We start from the raw sequence: 20,190 nt of genomic DNA on the forward strand, positions 1-20,190 counted from the left end.
AACAGGTCTACTTTCATCATGCTGGTCCTAGTGTCAATAGACAATATTGGAAATAAAGATTTTGAGAACACTTGGAGCCGTTTTTATTATACATCCTTCATATAATTCATCTTCTATCAAATGGAGTTTAGGAAGAATCAATAAGCCCTGTCCCCTAATGTGGAACAGCACAAACCCACCCCTTTGGCTTCAGCAGACTTTTCCAGCCGTTAAAGAAGCATTTTGTAGCGGATCCCTCAGCCTCTGCTGCTGTGGTGGCTGGAGAACAACACATCCACATGGGTACGGGGATGTGTGAGGTGTGAGAGGAGGGGCTCCACTGTCATCTGCTCATTCATGGCTCGGCCTGCCTGGCCATTTTGGCTGAAAGGCCCTGTTCTGTGTATGCCATGCAAACAACAAAAGGAGAGATGAAGCAGCTCTTTGAGCGGCTTCTTGCTATTTCCTGTCAATATCAAACATGTGTGGTCCAACACAAAGGGATCAGGGCTGTGTGTGGCTGCTCTGTGCACTGACGGATTGGATAAATTGACTGAACAAAAACAGGATCAACCTTGCACACCCTCGCAGCCCCCCTTCCCCGGCCCACTGTAATATGTGGCACACACATCCTAGAATAAAAGCCCTCTGGAGCAGAATATACCAAACACAGAAAAATGCACATCGGACAAATGTGCATGACTCGTGTTTTTTTCTTAGGATATTAGGATTTTGTCATTTCGAGATTATTTGCAGGGGTACACCGTGCAGTCGGAGGGGTCTGCCCATTGTTGCAGTCTGGTTTATTCGGTCGCTCTCTGCGTCAAAACCACCTTGCGACCACTAGGATCCTTCTGGCAGCCTATATCAGACACGGGTGGCCTCTTTACACTGCTTTTCTCAGCATGAATGTGCAGAAAGGGACATCATATTCCATCCTTTCTTTTAACAGAGCGTCCTCTACAAAAGCTACAGTACATAAGCCCATAGACCTCATTATGGGGCCGTTTTCACTGCTCCTGGGAGCTATTAGATTCAAAGGTAACGTCACTCACCTTGACTGTTCTCTATTGAGGTAACAGATGTGCCGACGTTATCCGCTGCCCAGGCATCGTTTGCGGTGCGCTGTGAAACCATGGACACCATGGTCTGCAGCATTTTCTCCGGAGCAAAAAGTGATGTTTGTGCATCGGTGGATCTTTTCCGTGCGCCGGTTAATCTGGAGATCGGCACTGGTATTTGTTCCTTAGTGGCGGATCTGATGCCAGTATCGGGGGCGGTAGTAGAAGTGGTGGTGGTGGTCGGGTCCGTTGTTGGAGGCTGGAAGGTGGTTGCTGTTTTAGAAACAGAGCTAGCAGCGGTCGGGCCGCCAGAAACAATAGCAGGCGACGGTGTGAGTCCGGTTAGAGGCCCGAGAGCGAACCTGCTCTCGGGTAGAGTACGAGGCATGTCGGTGTGGAAGGTCTCCCAGGTGTCGGAGATAGGCGACGCATCGTAGGGGCTGATGCGAGGTGCAGCTTCAGAAAATCCTATATACACATAGAAAATAAATAGCAGAACCGAAGATATGTACATCATTAAGGTCGTTAACCTCATATTCGGTCTCAGCTCTCCATGTAAGCCCCAGCAGCGGTCTCTCTCAGACCTTTCCCTGAATGGACGCGTACTCCACCATTGAAGTCCCCGGCGGCGTACGCTGCTGTGTGTTGCCCTATGAACCACAGTCAACACTTCACCTGCTCTGCAACCTACCGAGGGGCCGCCTGAGACTGACGGACTCGAGAGCCAATGGGAGCGTCGCAAGGATGCTTCCTCGCTCGCTGATTGGACAGTCTCCGTAACATCCTATAAGACACGCTACGTTGGAAATGATCAGACGGCCCCACTCCTCTGACAATAATCAAAACATAAGCGGCTCCATTCACAAACCGAGTGAGTTGTGGCTGCATATTTTGTAACGATAATGTTCCTTGAAGATAAAATGTTGTAGTGTGGTATCATACATATATACATCAGACAGTGTCCTCGTCCGCCATGGAAAGGCCCGGGGGCAGCATGTTTTGGACTTTTTAGTGAAAGGTCCAACCCGAGCCTCTGTATTTTCTTCCAGCGCCATTGACTTGGTGGTCTACGGTTTCACACTTGCTGTGGGTACATCTGCGGCCTACGAATCCATCTTCTTGGAATCACAGTTAGAAAAGTCATTCGTCTTAATTACTACTAATTACTTACCTGGGTTAAATCAGGCAAATCCCTCTGCTGCAGGTGAAAGCTCACCTGGACAGGTAGTTTTACTTCACTAGGGTATGGAAGTAAATCTGTGTCATCGGGTTTTGAATTTTAAAAAGCTATTGAATTTCTAGCACTGAATATGTATGCATTGGAAATATGTATGTGAATGTTTTGAGTCTGACTATAACTCTTTATTTTTCAGTTTTCATGAATTCAAGGTTAAAGAATTAAACGTTCCAATATTCAACATTAAAACATGCAGTGTTAAAAAAATCAACATCAACAAATTAAGTTAAAAATGTCAAAGTTAAAAATTTCAAAATGCCAAATTCAGAAGCAAAATGCAATGTTATAAATTCAAAGTGAAAAAAATCAACATGCCAAATTCAGCTGCAAAAGTCAGTGTTGATATCCGGGGAACCGAGGAAGAGCAGTAGACTCCAGGTACTACCCACGGAGAGCTCCGACAAGAGTGGCTGCTAGTCGGCTAATTCCCCCCGAAAACTATGACTATAGAAACATAATAATCTGTGATCCACCATGCTTCCGTGCAGCAGACTGTGGTATTGGCTCTGACTGGTCGGTGGACCATGGAAGTGAGCCTCTACGGGGGTCTCTCGCTGTTTTTTTTACATTGCATACATTGTATTTTGCTTCTGAATTTTGTATATTGAAATTTTGAACTTTTAATTTTTTTAACTTTGGCTGGAGTCTCCTTTAGAGAGAGGGGGAGAAGTTCAGCCATCCGTGAGGAACTCGGAGTAGAGCCGCTGCTCCTTTGTGTTGAAAGGAGCCAGTTGAGGTGGTTCAGGATCATCTAGTAAGGATGCCCCCTGGTCGCCTTCCTAGGGAGGTGTTCCAGGCACGTCCAGCTGGGAGGAGGCCTCGGGGAAGACCCAGGACCAGGTGGAGAGATTATATCTCCACACTGGCCTGGGAACGCCTCGGGATCCCCCAGTTAGAGCTGGTTAATGTGGCCTGGGAAAGGGAAGTTTGGGGTCCCTTGCTAAAGCTGCTGCCCCCGCGACCCGACCCCGGCTAAGTGGTTGAAGATGAGATGTGATGAACTTTACATTTTTTAGCCTTGAATTTTTTAACACTGAATTTCTCAATGTTTCATTTTTGAACCTTGGATTTATGAACACTGAAAAATAAAGAGTTAAATTCAGAGTCAAAACATATTTTCAATGAAGAAATATTCAGTGCTAGAAATTCAATGGCTTTTTTTTTTTCAAAATCTGATGACACAGATTAACTTCCATAGAATTCCATTGCTAGGCAACAGCCTTTGTCCTTGTTAACTTCCTGTCAGCTGATGTCATTCACATTGACTGCAAGAGGAATTAAACTGGGACACATTTAGAATGTTTATGTTTACTTCTTTGAAAAGGTCCTATAGAGCCAAAATTGTATATAATATGTCTCATATTTGAATCATTGGTGGGCTTTTCATTTGAAAATATACATCAGAATGTCTTGGATCTTACTGGGTCACACTGAGGGGTGGTGAACTAAAACCCTGAAATTGAACTAGTGTCTGGAAACAGGGCATTGTTCAAAATTCCAATAAAAAAAATCTAATGGCATAGGCTTACATTTGTCAAGTTGTTGGGCTTTTATTTTGAAAGTACATATTACAAAGTCCTTACATTTCCTTTGACAGTATTTGCTTTTATTGGCTGTCTTTCAACCTACGAATTTTTTAAACAGTTTCTGAGACGCTATTACTGTAATGGCTAGTATATACACATACATCAAAAAACTGGGTCGGCTGGCTTGACCGTAGTCTTCCCACACGCGTCCAATACGATAGAAAGTAAATGTTCAAGCTGAACAGAGTGCAGCAGAGACATTGTGTCATTTAATTCTGGAGGGTCCATTTTACTCATTTAACATCACAATACAACAATATCAAAAGTAGCAGATTTAAAACATCCACATACTACTACTACTGTTACTTTCATGTTTTATTAATCACTAATATTTTACTATTGACACAGGGATTTCTTTTTATCAGATCTTAATTTTTGTGGCACAGGCGCCATCTGTTGGAGTCCCTGCAAAGTTGATTTTAGCAACCCAACAATCCTTTGCCAGTCTCGTGTAACCTATCCTGGTGGTTTGTATTGCTGCACTTATTGTTTTAAAGGATTCCTTGACCATATTAGTTGGTTGTAGAGTGATTTCATCAGCGTGAGCGTATGATAATGTTAAGCCATGATAAATATATAACAGCCATAACATATATACTATTCAAAAGCACCAATAAAACACATTCTAACTCAGAAACAAAATGTTGTCTTCCCAATGATGCACATGTATTTTTAAAACAACACAGAGACACTAGGACCACTGGTCAATTACCAAAGAGGATGCTGAGGTAAATCTGTTCTAGGGTTGACCTAGTTGGGCTGGCCTTACATCTCCAAATCCAGCAAATTTTCAAGTAGGCATTTATTTTTATGAAGCAATCTTAACAATTGCAATACAAACGGTTAATTTCTTGTGAAAACACTAAATCCTCAAAAGTAAATCTGCAAACTAAAAGCAACAACGATTAGAATACAAAAATGATAACTTACATGAGGCTGGCTCACGCCCTCCCTCAGAAAATGCATTCTGGGATACTTGACAAGCGTAAATTTAAAAGATGGGTCACGTCCCAGGAGCATCCTTGATGAGATGGCTGAAGTGAGATTGTGTCTGGGCATTTGGACGACACTTGGATCAATGTAAACAAAGTACTTTGGCAGTGGCCAATGACGTTTCACACGTCTGCACAAACACAAATTCAGAAGAGCCTTAGATGTTGTTTAGATCGGTTGTATAGGAGCAATATGGTTTCCCAAGATGATATAAGACAGTTTAACACATGAATATTTAAGGAAGGATGTTGAACTTACCTCTACACGACTCCACGTGCACAAACTAACACATGCAGAAAATCTTAGTCACTTCCATTTCTGAATGATCTTTGTAGGTCAGAGAAGAGGTTTTCATTTGCAGCTCTCCATTCAGTGAGGACTTGAGTTTCCTTCAGATGCAACTTGACTTAAAGTGTAAACATTCTTTTTGCTTACACAGTGAATATGCACCTCAATAAAACATGATAAAATATTGTGGAATCAATTATGGCTAAAAACACAACTTTCAGTCAGTAGTACACAGAGGAATTGGTTGTGCGTTCAACTCGCCACTCCGAGCTAATCCTTCCTTGTCCCGGATTTCTCTGTTAGTTGTTCATGCACGGAAAGAATTGTCCCGATGCCTTCTTTGATGAGTGCATTTGCCTAAAAAGAGCCTGTGATGATTTTACGCCAGAATATCACTTTAAGGACGTAAAACACGTCCAACCTTAATAGCAGACTGAATTTGAAAATAAATGACACTCCTGGTTCAAAACACACGATAAAGTAATCCAGCTAACTACTGCTAATGCTAAGCTTAATGCTACAGGTTACACTGATTTCTAATGAAATTATGAGTCATGGAACGATCAAGCTAGTTACTGTAATTCATTAATATCTATAAATCACTCTTTAAAATACTTATACATGTATCATGGTCATCATACATGGTCACAGAATAATTTACAACAAAGTAAAACATTTAAAAAACATATGCAAAAGGTTTATCCTAAAAACTGAACGTATTCGCGTGTTTTAGCGGACTTTGTAAGAACTTTAACACTAACCAAGAAAGAAACTGGGAAACCAGTTTTGGGGCGCACAACTCAATTCTGCAGGGGCTCCACAAGATGGCGCCCATGCCACATAAAATGTAAACGATCCCCAGGATAGTATAGATAATATAAAAGCAGTGGTGGAAGAAGTACTCAGAGCTTTTACTTAAGTAAAAGTAGCAATACCACACTGTAGAAATACTCAGTTACTCACTCACTCACTCACTCACTCACTCATCTTCATCTGCAGTGTGGAGATATAATATCTCCACCTGGTCCTGGGTCTTCCCCGAGGCTTCCTCCCAGCTGGACGTGCCTGGAACACCTCCCTAGGGAGGTGCCAAGGGGGCATCCTTACTAGATGCCCGAACCACCTCAACTGGCTCCTTTCAATGCAAAGGAGCAGCGGCTCTACTAAGATGTCCTCACGGGTGCCTGAACTTCTCACCCTATCTCTAGGGGAACCCCTCTCCTGAGAAAACCCATTTCAGCCGCTTGTACCCGCGACCTCGTTCTTTCGGTCATGACCCAGCTTTCATGACCATAGGTGAGGGTAGGAACGAAGATTGACCAGTAAATCGAGAGCTTTGTCTTCCGGCTCAGCTCTCTTTTCGTCACAAATGTTACTGGAGTACTACACTAGTGGGGACCCAGAGAACCCATTTACATTCACACATTTGGACCCAGAGAACCCGTTTACATTCACACATCTGGACCCAGAGAACCCGTTTACATTCACACATCTGGACCCAGAGAACCTGTTTACATTCACACATCTGGATCCAGAGAACCTGTTTACATTCACACATCTGGACCCACAGAACCAATTTACACTTGCACATCTGGACCCAGAGAACCTGTTTACATTCACACATCTGGACCCAGAGAACCTGTTTACATTCACACATCTAGACCCAGAGAACCTGTTTACATTCCCACATCCAGACCCAGAGAACCCGTTCACATCCTCACATCCGGACCCAGAGAATCCATTGACATTCACATATCTGGACCCAGAGAACCAGCTGACATTCACACACCTGGACCCAGAGACCCACAGTAAGTCAATTCATCGCAATGCTGATCATGTATTTGAAGATAGATTTTTGATGGCATCTTTTCTCCAGGGTTAACCCAAACACATCCCACAATCTCTACTGGAAATCATTTCACATCTTAGTATCTCTTTTTGGTCAACACATTCCAATCTATATAATGTCATACAGTACAAAATGTAGTGGCAAACCTGAGTGGCTTCTTCTGTTTCGAGTTCCTCATAGCTGTTCACATGTGATCCGTTAGAGTTATGTGTGTAAGGTATGTGACTACCTGTCTATGCCCTCAGGTGCACACGTTAAGTAGCAACAGCAATCTTTACTGTTTATCTTTTATTGAAACAAGTGCAGCGCCTTTTGGGAGCAGTTGCCCATTCAGAGCGTGTGCTTGTTCAGAGCTTTTCAGTTGACATCCTAATCAATATTGGCTCCTCAGGAATACACCTGCCAAGTGTGAAGTCTTGGATAAACAGTTATTGATATATGCAGAGGTCAGTCAAACATGCTTAAATACACAGACAGACATATTCCCCCCTTTGTAGATAGATGCTGCTGCAGCACCACCTTTAGGCCAAATGGCACTAAATATGTTAGCTCTACACATGTCCACCAAATGGGGTTGCATTAGTATATATATAGTACAAAGCATTCAGGATTTATGACGATTGGTGAACAATCGATCTAGATTTAAATGGGTGTTGCTTTTATGTATAGATTTGTCTTTAACATGCCCCTCAGTTCCAGTAAGGTTATCTGCTATAAAGAAAAAGAACCTTACGGGAACAGAGACTGAACAACTAAGATTAAAAGTGTCACCAGCGTTGTCCCAAGCTAAGGTCCTCCTACCCAACCTCAACATTGAGGAGAGAAAAGCAGTAACAGCACTGAGCAAAGACAACAACATCACAATCATTCCAGCAGACAAGTGGAAATGCACAGTTGTTCTCAACTGATCACCAGGCAAAGATCTCTGCACTACTCAGTGACTCTAACACTTATGAAACTCTGAAACGAGACCCTACCAGCGGTTACAAAAAGAAGGTTATAGAGTGTCGACAGCAACTACAAAAAAAAGGGCTCATTGACTGATCACAATATTATAGGCTCTACCCCCAGGACTCAACCCCCTGCTAATATGGACTCCCAAAAATCCATAAAGAAGGGGCCCCACTCAGGCCCATTGTCAGCAGCATAAACTCTGTCACTTATAACATTGCCAAGTACGTTGCCAATATCCTGGCACCACTGGTGGGCAACACCCCACACCACATCCAAAACTCCATAGACTTTGTGAACAAAGTCAGAGACTTAAAAATGGATCCAGATGAAACCATGGTATCCTACGATGTGACTTCCTTGTTCACCTGTATTCCAACTATGGAGGCTTTGGCCACAGTAAGAGAGTGGCTCACACAGGACAACTCCTTACACAACCAAACAAATCTCAAACCAGCATTTTTTACAGACAGAAACACGGCTGTGCCATGGGTTCACCAGTATCCCCTATTGTGGCCAATCTATACATGGAGGAGGTAGAGGACAAGGCTTTGAACTCCTTCAAAGGAGTAACCCTGAGCCATTGCTTCAGAAATGTGGACGACACATGGGTTAAAATCAAATCCAAAGAGGTTCAAACTTTTACCGAACACATAAAACTCTGTGGATAGAAACATCAAGTTCACCAGAGAAGAAGTCAAGGACAACAGTTTGCCTTTCTTAGACTGTGACGTCCATATGGAGAATGACAGAAGCCTCCACATTGGGGTATACAGAAAACCCACACACACAGATCAATATCTACTGTTGACTCCCACCACCCCCTAGAACACAAGCTTTGAGTTATCAGAACAATGCAACACAGAGCTGATAACGTACCCACCAGCTCACAGGCCAAAGGGAAAGAGCGCAAGCACCTGAGACCTGTGGCTACCCCAGCTGGACCTTTGTGAGAACAGCAGCTGCTTCCAGAAAGAAAACCAAAGTGGTTGAAAAAGAAAACAAGAGAAACAACATAGTCATTCTGTATGTATCAGAGAAACTCAGGAGGATCTTCAACAAACACTGCATCACTGTGTATGTCAAACCCAGTTACACACTCAGACAGAGATTAGTACAGGGGTGGGGTGGCCGTCGGGACAACCGGGCGACTTCCCGGTCGGCCGGTGGCCAATAAGCTCAAGTGAACCGACAGACTTCTGTGCAGCCTATTGAGTTACAACTCTTCAGAATCAAGCAGGTTCCTGTGAAAACCTCAGAAATCTTTATAAACCATAGAGACAGAGAGTCCAACCACTATATCTAACACTTGTTGTGTCTCTACATCTCCATCATGGTTGCTACAGTGTCAGACTCACTCTCATTAATCCAGCCTACTGATTTTTGTTTAGCCTCCTATCTTGATCTAATTATTTTGATTCAGACGTTACATAACTTTCATGAACACAAATATCAAATGGCCAATGATTGAATTTGTTTTTTTGTTCATAAATTAATGTAGAATGGTCGAAGCAAAGCCTCATGAGAAATTGGATGTGCGTATCGCTCCAATGATCGCTCCGCGTTTATCCAATGAACGAATGGGGATGAATGAGCGGCTGTCAGACAGAGAGAAAGAGGCCAAGGTTGGAGTAGAGAATTTTCTTACAGTGGAAAAGGAATCGGATTTGCGTGTTTGATTTGCTCAGTTAAGCCTGATGGAGGGCAAGAAGAGAAAGGAAAAAGGAGGGACTGAAAAGGCCAGAATGAAGAAGAAGCAGATGCTGGAGGAGAGTGCATCAAAATGGTCAAAAATCACGGATTCATTCTGAAACAACCAGGCATCAACTAGTGATGCAGGTGAGTTGACAGGGAAACGGTTAGGTCAAGCTTTGACATAGTTGAGAATTAGCAAAACATTTGAGCTGAGTTCTTCATAGTTCCTCCTCAGTGGGGCGGTGTCATCATATCACGGTCTGCTCAGTCAGTCAGTCAGTCAGTCAGTCAGTCAGTCAGACACACAGACATACACAGACAGACACAAACACACACGCACACACGCCGGTGCAGTCAGAATTGTCCCGGTGGATTTTTGTGTCCCACTCCGCCCCTGGACTAGTACATCCTAAGGACAGATTTAACAATCTAACCTCGAAGAACAACTGTTCACAAAGGGCCTCCTGTGACTCCAACGACTGTTGTTCTAACCAAATAGAGCACTAACAAAGTCCAAACCAACTTCCCACCAATGACTGTCACTCTATTTACGGTCGTTGGCACCTGGAGCACAAAGGGTTCCAGTGACATCATTGGCCCTGTGAGAGGTTAAAAACCTCCACACCAGTTAGTTGGACCAGTCCCAGCCTGGTCCTGGTCCTGGTCCTGGTCCAGTCCCAGCCTGGTCAGAAGCGTACATGAACTGATGAAGCCTCTTGGATGAGAGGTGAAACGTCTTCCTAGACAAATAACCAAGTCCAGTTGCTTTTGACTGAAATTGCTTTGGGGATAACGATGAGCTGACAAATAAGAACATTCACAGGCTGATTTAGAAATAGGATATTCATATTAAAGAATGGGATGCTGTTTACACTTTATCAGGACAGCTTCTGCAGATACGTCAAGACTCTGTCATAACAGTGGTATAGTCTTCTGCCAGTAGAGGGCACCAGAGAGGTTTACTTGTTTAAAAACTTTAAATAAAATAATAAAAATACACTCTCATTATGCAGAATGGATAATTTCAGAATCATATATTTTATTGTGTTATAATTAATAATGTATTACTGTGTTCACCACTTTAATGTTTTAATTTAATTAATTTAGAGTTTTGGAGTGCAGCTGAGATGTACTGCTAACCATTTTATATTTCCAAATGAGTTGTTCCTTCCTTCTGCAGCCATTAGTTTCACGTCCCTTTTTTTCATTAGAATGTAAATCAGCTTATAGAGACTTGAAACCTGTTTTTAATCTCTTCAGTCAACAATTCCTCTTCCACTCTGACCATTTCTGCTCTACATCAACACAAAACAACCCTGTACTTTAACAAAACAGTAAAGGCAGACTGTGACAGATTATCTCTCTGCTGCAGGTTTCAAGTCTCTGCACGTTTGTTACTTATAATTAAAAAACAAATCTATTTCACAAACGGAGGATTCCCATCCAGCCAGGAAGTTTCCCCTGTGTGCAACACCTTTTTTGGTCTTCTGTGGTCTTGCAGTTTATTCATGTGGTTTGACTGACACTCCTCTGGCTCCCCAAACAGGCCTGAACCAGCCGGAGAATGCGGACAATGTCGGTGTTGCCTGACTCCAGGGCAGTGATCACAGGTCAGGGCTGTGAAACCAGCAAGCAGAGGCAAACGGGTGCTGTGACTTCACTGCACTAAATCCTGAATGCCAGTATCTTGCAGCTGGACGACGAGTAATTCTGGATTCAGAAAAAACAAGAACTGGCAGGGACTTTTACTCTGATCTGTTCTGTTGTATACTAGTTTACTTTCGGGTACTTTTAAATACTGTACACTCCCTCTTTAGTGCCTGCAAATCTCCTCCCACCTCTTCACGTTAGGATTAGGGTGTTGTTGTATATTCAGCGGTGGAAGAAGTACTCAGATACTCAAGTAAATGCAGCAGTATCACCCTGTAAAAATACTACAGTACAAGTAAACCTTCAGAGATACAAAATGAAAACATCAAATGTTAAATCACAAAAGATGAAAGGGAATTACTGTCATTTTGCACATGTATGCCTACAGAGCTAGCTGTCATCTTTATTTTAAAAAGAAAGGAAATAAAAGCAGAAAAAATCTATGAGGAATTGGTGATGTTAATATGGATACAAGACAGATATATATATTGTTGGAATATTACGGATGCATTTGCATTTTGCAGCAGGTCAAATGAGGTAAACTATAAGAATGTATCTGAAAGTTCAATATTTCTCCGTGTTACAACTTATAATATACAAAGTAACTACAGCTGTGGCTTAAAAAGTACCTCTGAAATGTAGTGAAGGAGAAGAAAGTTGCAGAATACTGAAATACACAAGTACTGTATCTAAAAACTGAAGTACAAGTGCAGTACTTTCTTTGTGCATTTTTGATTCGGGTCAAAGTGGCGCTCAGAAGGCTGTTCTTTAAAACTATTAACTTAAATATTATCATACATTCAGTGTATTACATTGTCCGGTCTACATGCTTAAACCGGCAATATCAGAGAAGCAGGAGAATATCAATCACCATCACATATCTCTTAAATCAAGGCCTGACACATGAAATAGCTTTATGCCTTGCTATTACAGATAATGAAGGCATTTAAATGTCTTTGTTAACCACTAATACTGCTGAAAATAACAGCAAACCTCTGCAGCAGCATGAGAAGAGTCCCTACACAGAAAACAAAGCACCAATGGGCTCCTTCCTTTGGGTTTGACTTTGGTAATCCACTGGAATGGACTTTACTATGAGAGGAGCTGGTACAGGGGCCAGTAGGTAAGTCTTTAAAAAAACACTTTAATAAACTCTGGTTTCACTAACTACGTTGTTGGTGCTTTGTTTTATGTGTAGGGACTCTTCTCATGCTGCTGTAGAGGTTTGCTGTTATTTTCAGCAGTATTAGTGGTTATCTGATGATTGTATTTGCCAAAAAAACGACCATGGGATGATTTTACGCTGGAATTTCACTTTTAGAGTTGACCAACTACAAGACATGACATGTCAGGCCTATCACATTTCAATCATTATCTCTCAAATTAAATATCTCGCTATCTTGGGAAAAAGGAGGAACATTATCTTGTTATCACAGGAAAACGAAGGAAATAAAATGAATGTATGTACATGTGACCCTTGAGGTGCTAACCTAAAGTGTTTTCATATGAGCACATTTCAGATCACATCGATGCAGATACTAAAACCAACACGTCAGTCATTATGTCAGTCTGGTTCTATCTTTCATGCATTATTTTGCATGTTATTGTTCATTTTTCGTGTAAAATCAGAAGCCTCTCGTACCTGCATTCTTCAGGTAAATGTGTAAACCTGCAGTTCTGTACAGTAGGACCAGCTGTGTACCGTCTATCAGCTGCACTTCAGTCCATATAAGGTATGTTGTGTCAAGGTACTCTATTCAAAGTAAAACCAAATTTTTTCAGTGTTCTGTGATCAAAACAAGAATTAACAGTAAAATTCATATTCACATTCGTCATTAAGACTGGCTTTCCTTCACAGTGTTAAAGTAATCTTTTTATTATTTTAATTTAATGTACTTTTAAGGACTTGAAAGATGCTGCACACATTCTCATTTTATAGGTCTCTCTCAACAGACCCTCCACAACTGCTCAAGTCTCGGCCTCCTGCATCCTTCAGGTAAAAGCATAAAAATATAAGTAATCTGTGAAGTTCAGCGGTGAACCCAACTTCCCCTCGGCAGCAGCAGGTGTGTCATTTGGATTTTCCGCTGCAGTTTAGTCCTTACAAGGACACAATGGGAAGAAGCTGAGGTCTGATACACAGGGGGCGTGGCCAGCACCGCCCTCCGCCCCTGAAACCTGTAAAGGAAACTCAGGAAACACCCTCAAATCCTGCATCAAGTGCGGCCTGAGTGAGAGGTTAAAAAAGAAGGAAAAGTGTTCAGATTGTCTGCAAGAAAAAAAAAAAAAATTCCAGTCCTTGCTTTAGGAAAATATAAAGCAGTGAAAGAGGAGCATTTTAGTGGCTGTAATTGAACGTACTGACATGTCTGTGCAGGTCCAGGGCGTGGACACAATAACAGGAACCTCTGCACTGTAATGTCGACAGTGTTACATTATAAAGAATCAGAGCTAAGATAGAGAGGGCTACTACCTAAGTGCACTGTAAAAATATATCATGCAACTAAACCAGACTGAAGAACAGAGCAACGTGTTCTCATCAACAGGGTCGTATGTCTTAAAAGTTATGCACAACAATTTCTATTTCATCAATTTCTATATTGTGAAATATGATGTGCAACTGGAAGTGGACAATGGTTACAGGTTATTAGTTAAATATTTTAACGAATAGATATCACCATGAAACTTCCCCAGTTGGTTCATAAAGGGTGAATATGTTGAATCTTTATTAAAAGCTATACTTATATTTTTAAGTAATACACCCACTGGGCGTTTTGAGGGGTACAGAATGAAAGTATAGCTTTTCCATAAAGCTATATATTAATTTACATATTAAATTTTTTTTTACGGGTTGGATAAAGACTGTCCCGTAGTGTTTCCATGGTAGCATCCAATATTGTTTGGCGTTGCTGGTTGCCAGGGTTGTCTGTTGTTGGGTGCAGCTACTGTAGGCTGGCACTTGGTGAATTGGAGTTTTCCAATCCTGCAGCTGCTTCAGAGCCTCAGTGAAGGGGGCGTTATTTGTCCCAGCAGCTGAGTGAGCGGAGACGGGCAACAACCAGAGTCACTATAGGCAGAGCATTCACTCCATGGACTGAGAGAAAGGAGAGAAACGCCATTCAAACACACGCCCACATGGCTACGGTTCTCCTTGATCGCTAACATCACTTTCATCTGTACTTAGCTGGAACGGCTAACGCTAACAGTCTGTCAGTCAAACTTAGGTTTGCCAACAGTCCCTTGAAAAACGGAATCGCCCCTTATTCAGAAATAACACACACATTGAACTGAAAAAGGGCACACTTTGTCCCGTATTATCGTGAGAATCAAAAATATAATTTAAAATGTCGATAGAATGAATGAATAAATGGCACCTAATAAGAAAATTTACGGTAAACTTATTCTCAGCCTCTCCTGCTCTGTGACCAATGAGCTGACAGCACACTCACACACGAGTATGCCGAACCAGAATCCCGCTCATCTCATTGGTATTGTTTCTTGCGAAGAAGATACCGGAAGACAACAAAGCAGCATGGAGGGCAGTGATGCCGACAGTGCTTTACAGGTCTCGGGCGGCAAATCTTCTAGCAGCAATGTAACTACTCCTCTGAGAAAAAAACAGAAAAGAATGCAAAAATACCGAGAGGAATGGTTAGAAGAAAAAACATGGGTGGAAAAAGTGCACGATAACATCTATTAAGTGCACTGCGCTGTGACTTTACCCATAGCCCATGGTGGACTGACTGACCTAAAGCAACAGGCTTCCAGTGGTGGGCAGTGGGCACACAAGAAACACAAGGGAAACCAAAACTAGGGGAACCCTAGACCAATTTATTGTCCACCAGGCAACGTCAGAGGCAGATATGGTATGGAAATAATGATTTTAACACTTTGGTTAAGGTTAATATGGGAAAGTACAATCAATGTCTGAATTGTATGGAGAGATATATAACAATATTGTTTTCTGTGTAATAAGAAAGTACAATTGCTAGATGAGTACATTAGGTAGATAAATAATACATCAAACTAATACATAAATTAATAACACTAATGAATAATAATGAATTAAAGGAGAGCTCATTGTCACTCTAAATGATGAAATGTCTTGCTCAGAGTTTTACTCTGTGGCACTGAAAGACAAACAGCTTGTGGCTGCAGCAAGAGCTCAGAAGAAGTACAGATGGAAAAAACAAACAGACTGACTACAACTGTAGGCTACAGTCACGGCCTTTGAGGCACAAGTGTTTTACTCATACTTTGTTTGCACTTTTCTTGTTGCATTAATTGTGTAATATGTTCTGCTTTGTTTTGTTTTGTATTAATTTATACAGTGTTAAGTTAAGCAGGAAAGATGTTTATTTTATTCTGTAAATTTTTGTTATTTTGTATAATAAAATGCTGATATTTATTTATTTTCTATGTTTTTCTATATTTTCTATCACTCAAATATGTATCTTATTCAATTCAGGTTTGAGTCAAACAATAAAAAAAAACAAAAAAAACAAATCGCTTCACATATACAAAAAAGGGCTTAAAAGATTCATTATTCCAGGAAAAATGAAGGCAGCCGGCCAGTCAATAAGGTGTCCCTTATTTTTTTTTCAGGGAGTTGGCAACCCTAGTCAAACTCCTCTAATCTTTGTTTTTATGGTGTGATTTGTCGGAGGGGATGGGTCCAAACAGGCTCAAAGAGACTCTGGTCTCCTGTAGGTCTGACCAACCTGGCAACCTGAGTGCTGAAATTTATTTTTTGTTGTTGCGACTTCGATCTTGAGACACTAGATGGCGGTGTTCTGCTCATTCTCCACATTCAACCTTTCAGACAAATCATTATTGTATTTATACATACACTCACAGGCCACTTCATTAGGCATCCCTGCTGTTTAATAAAGTGTCAGTGTGGTCTTCTGCTGCTGTTCCCTCTCTGCTAGAAAGTAGGTGGTGTTGTGTGTTCACAGATGCTCTCCTGCATTCCTCTGTTGGAACCAGTGGATATTTGAGTTACTGTTGCCTTTCTATCAGCTCCAACCAGTCTGCCCATTCTCCTCTGAGCCTCCTCTGGGCCACCCTGGACAGGACGCCCGTCTATCACAGGGCACATAGAGACAAACAGAGACAGAGGAACCACACAACCACTCACACCTACGGGCAATTTAGAGTAATCAATTAACCTAAGACCTGCATGTCTTTGGACTGTGGGAGGAAGCTGGAGAACCTGAAGGAAACCCATGCAGACACAGGGAGAACAGGCAAACTCCACACAGAAAGGCCCCAGCCGGGATTTGAACCAGAAACCCTCTTGCTGTGAGGCGACAGTGCTAACCACCACATCAACCGCCCTAATGTTCAAATTGATAAAGTCCAAATATTCATAGTGAAAATATTCACTCATTTTGAATTTGATGCCTGCAACACTTTCCAAAATGTCTGGGACAGGGACATGTTTACCACTGTGTTACATCACCTTTCCTTTTAACAACACTTAATAAGTGTTTGGAAACTGAGGACACTAATTGTTGAAGCTTTGTAGGAGGAATTATTTCCCATTCTTGATTGATGAACGACTTCAGTTGCTCAACAATCCGGTTTCTCCGTTGTTGTATTTTGCGCTTCATAACGGGCCAAAAGATGAAAGTGCAAAAATATGACAACGGAGAACCCAGGCTGTTGAGCATCTTGTATTCCATTTTTGTTTACGTTTTACACAACATCCCAACTTCATTGGAATTGGGGCTGTATTTTGGCACTAAATGTAATAGTATTTCAAGATCAAATGTCGTAAGATTGAGAGCAAAAGTCAAAGCACTTGAAGGCCAATATTCATTGTATTTCAAGGCCAATTGTTGTAATATTTTGAGACTGAAAGTATAAGTACTTCAAGGCCAAAAGTTATAGTTTTCAAGAGGAAAAGCTGTAGTATTTTGAGGCCAACAGTCATAGAATTTTGACCATGCTACAAACACATAGAAAAATAAAATAAAAAATGGACGTAGCCTCTCTTCCGCGGCCCGTTCTCTCAACTTGATCCAATCATACTGCCTCTGGGAGCCTCCATCTTGTCAGACTTTGACTGCTCCTCATTTCCTCTTACCAAAAAAGGAAATCAATGTGATGTTGGGGGAGGGAGATCCGTTCATCTGGGTGACGTTTACAGAATTAGCCACATTAGCTCCACCGCCCGGGAGGTAGGCTAACAACATGTTATTAGATAAACGGGAGTGGGAGTCCCGTGTCTCCAGCGGAGATTACATCGGCTCCGGGAGTGATGTGCAGGCAGCATTTATGATCGGTGGTTTAAACTGATATTCAACACAGTACCATGCCCATAGACTGTAAAACACCGACCCTCACGGCCCGAATCCTCCTGGTGCTCCAGATTAGCATCTAGTGTATGTGCCATCGATGGCAGGCTGTATTGCAAGTCATGGTGCAAGTGCGGCTATTTAATTAGCATAACAGAGCTAACATTAACACGGTGTGTTCCGAGTTGATCGAAGAGCAAACCATCTTGTCACCTATAGGAACACCACCAAAGGAATAACCACAGTCCAGGTTGAGATGACGGAATTAGCATGCTAATGATGCTAATCCTGACAACTAGCCTCCGAGGAGAAGTGAGAGCCAGAGGCTAACTGTTACTCAAGAGGCCACTCCCCTAATTATTCATACACTTTAACCTCCAATAAAATAAAAACTAGTCTGGTACAAAAAAATTCACCCCCCTCAGTGTTGTCATGGAGATATGACCTAAACATACAGATTAGAATGTTTTTTGTCCCAGGCCTTAAACATGTTTCATGATGCTGTGAAAATGGCCAGTTTAACATGGGGTCAATGAGAAACTGCTCTATTGTGCAAACTACTCCTAGTGGACACTGGGAAAACTATTGGATCAACCAGGAAGTTGCTGTGGTGGGGCTTTTACAAACAGAATGACCTTATAGAATATGATGCATTACTGTAGCTTAAACTACCCAACAGTAAAGAGTTGAAATGAGCTCAACCTTAATAATATACAGCAGGAAAAGACATTTTACAAATGAATGCAGCAAGAATATTCATCCACAATATCTTATATAATCTGAAAACATTTTACTGCACTATACAGATTTTTGTTTGAAGTACATTTTGATATTAATACTTGCATACTTTTACTTGAGTTCAAATGCAGGACATTCACGGTGTGGTATTAATATTTGTACTGCAGTAAAATGTCTGAACACATTGTAGACAGAAGTGGTTATAGTAAAATCAGAAAATTACAAATCTTTTTCTTCTTCAGGTCTTTGAATAATCAAAAGGAGGATGAAGGTCTGAACTGAGCAGTTAGCAGATGTCTGAGGACAGGTGGATAAAGTAGAGGCTTCCAGTAAACAGGCGACAATTAGCCAGCTGCTCCGAATTCCACAGCATCACAGCAGTCACCTCTCTGCTCAAAACTACACTTTGTTTACAGAGACTAAAATCTGAGGGCGAGGAATCTGAAATCTGTGCTTTTCTGCAAAAGTTCTCAGATTAGATGAGACCAAGTTTCACTAAGTATTGGGAGAAGTCTGAAGTTAAGGATAGGGCAGGGTTTACTAAGGGGGTGACCTCTCTGGCTCCATAAAGAAGTCTGTTTTTACAGAAGTCAGTGGGAAAATGAGCCTGAACTCCTCACTTGATTTATTTCCTCAGTAAACATTTTCCTAATGAGTTTATGTCTCAATCTCTAGTTTCAAGTCTGCTTCAATAAAGCATGATGTTCCTTCAGTAAAAAATGGTCCCATTTAGAGTCAAATAGACCATGGAGCAGGGGATGCTTTAGGACGGGGCTACACGGCCACCTGTCAATCAGGATAGAGAACAAGATGGCGATGGCCAAATTCCAAACTTGAAGTTTCAAAGAGACACAAAAAGCGACACCAAGGGAACAAAAAAAAACTACCAAGTGACACAAAAGACCACAAGGAGACCAAACCAACTAAAAACATGCACAAAAAGACTACAAGGAGATGCAAAAAGACTTCAAAGACACCAAAACAACTACAAAGAGACAAAAAATAATCTTCAAAGAGACCAAAACAGCTACAAAGAGACACAAATAATCAAAGACACCAAAACAACTACAAAGAGACAAAATATGATCTTCAAAGAGACCAAAACAGCTACAAAGAGACACAACAAGACTACAGAGAGATGCAAGAAAACTTCAAATACACCAAAACAACTACAAAGAGACAAAAAAATTAATCTCCAAAGAGACTCAAAAAGACTTCAAAGACACCAAAACAACAACAAAGAGACACAAATAATCAAAGACACCAAAACAACTACAAAAGGGACAAAAAAGTAATCTTCAAAGAGACCAAAACAGCTACAAAGAGACACAACAAGACTACAGAGAGAGATGCAAAAAGACTACAGAGAAATGTAAAAAGACTACAAACAGGCCAAAACAACAACCAAAAAGATGTTAAACTGTGTCTTGCTCCTGTAGGTGAGGTGGTGGGGCCTCTTGCATGTCTGTGCCCAGGGACCCAGTTTGTCTCTTATCTGTCCATGCTCTGTAGAATTCAGCCAAACACAGTTTACAAAGAATCCAACATGGAGAGAGAGCTTTATGCAGACCAACGCTCTTTCAAACGTAACGTTTAAACATTGTCTGTCCTCTCTCCAGCAGCAGAAAGTATTCTCACATACAAGTGTTCATTTGGTTTACAGTTTGTTGTTCTGTTTGTCCTCACCCCCACACAGACATCGGAAATCTCTACTCACCCTTCCGGTTTGACGGGCCAATCACAGCCCGAAACCCTGAGGGTTTTTTTCCCTGTATTTTAGGAAAACTGGTCGTAATTCCGCGTGCCCCCACCCTCCCTGACAGATGCCTGCTCCAGCCAACCATGGCGCTCGCTGAAAGAA

General features: G+C 41.6%; 1 protein-coding gene across 1 annotated transcript in view; it reads right to left on the reverse strand.

Moving 5' to 3' along the window:
- Positions 1-1,687, reverse strand: part of LOC310945805 (multiple epidermal growth factor-like domains protein 9) — a 45,293-nt gene extending 43,606 nt beyond the window's left edge. The window contains exon 1 of the mRNA XM_083912017.1: positions 1,035-1,687. Within this exon, the coding sequence (XP_083768143.1) occupies positions 1,035-1,575 (541 nt within the window). The 5' untranslated portion in view covers positions 1,576-1,687. The remainder of the gene's footprint in view (positions 1-1,034) is intronic.
- Between the last annotated feature and the right edge of the window lie 18,503 nt (positions 1,688-20,190).

The sequence above is a fragment of the Echiichthys vipera genome (genome assembly GCF_963691815.1).
Source record: "Echiichthys vipera genome assembly, chromosome: 4".
Taxonomy (NCBI): Eukaryota; Metazoa; Chordata; class Actinopteri; order Perciformes; family Trachinidae; genus Echiichthys; species Echiichthys vipera.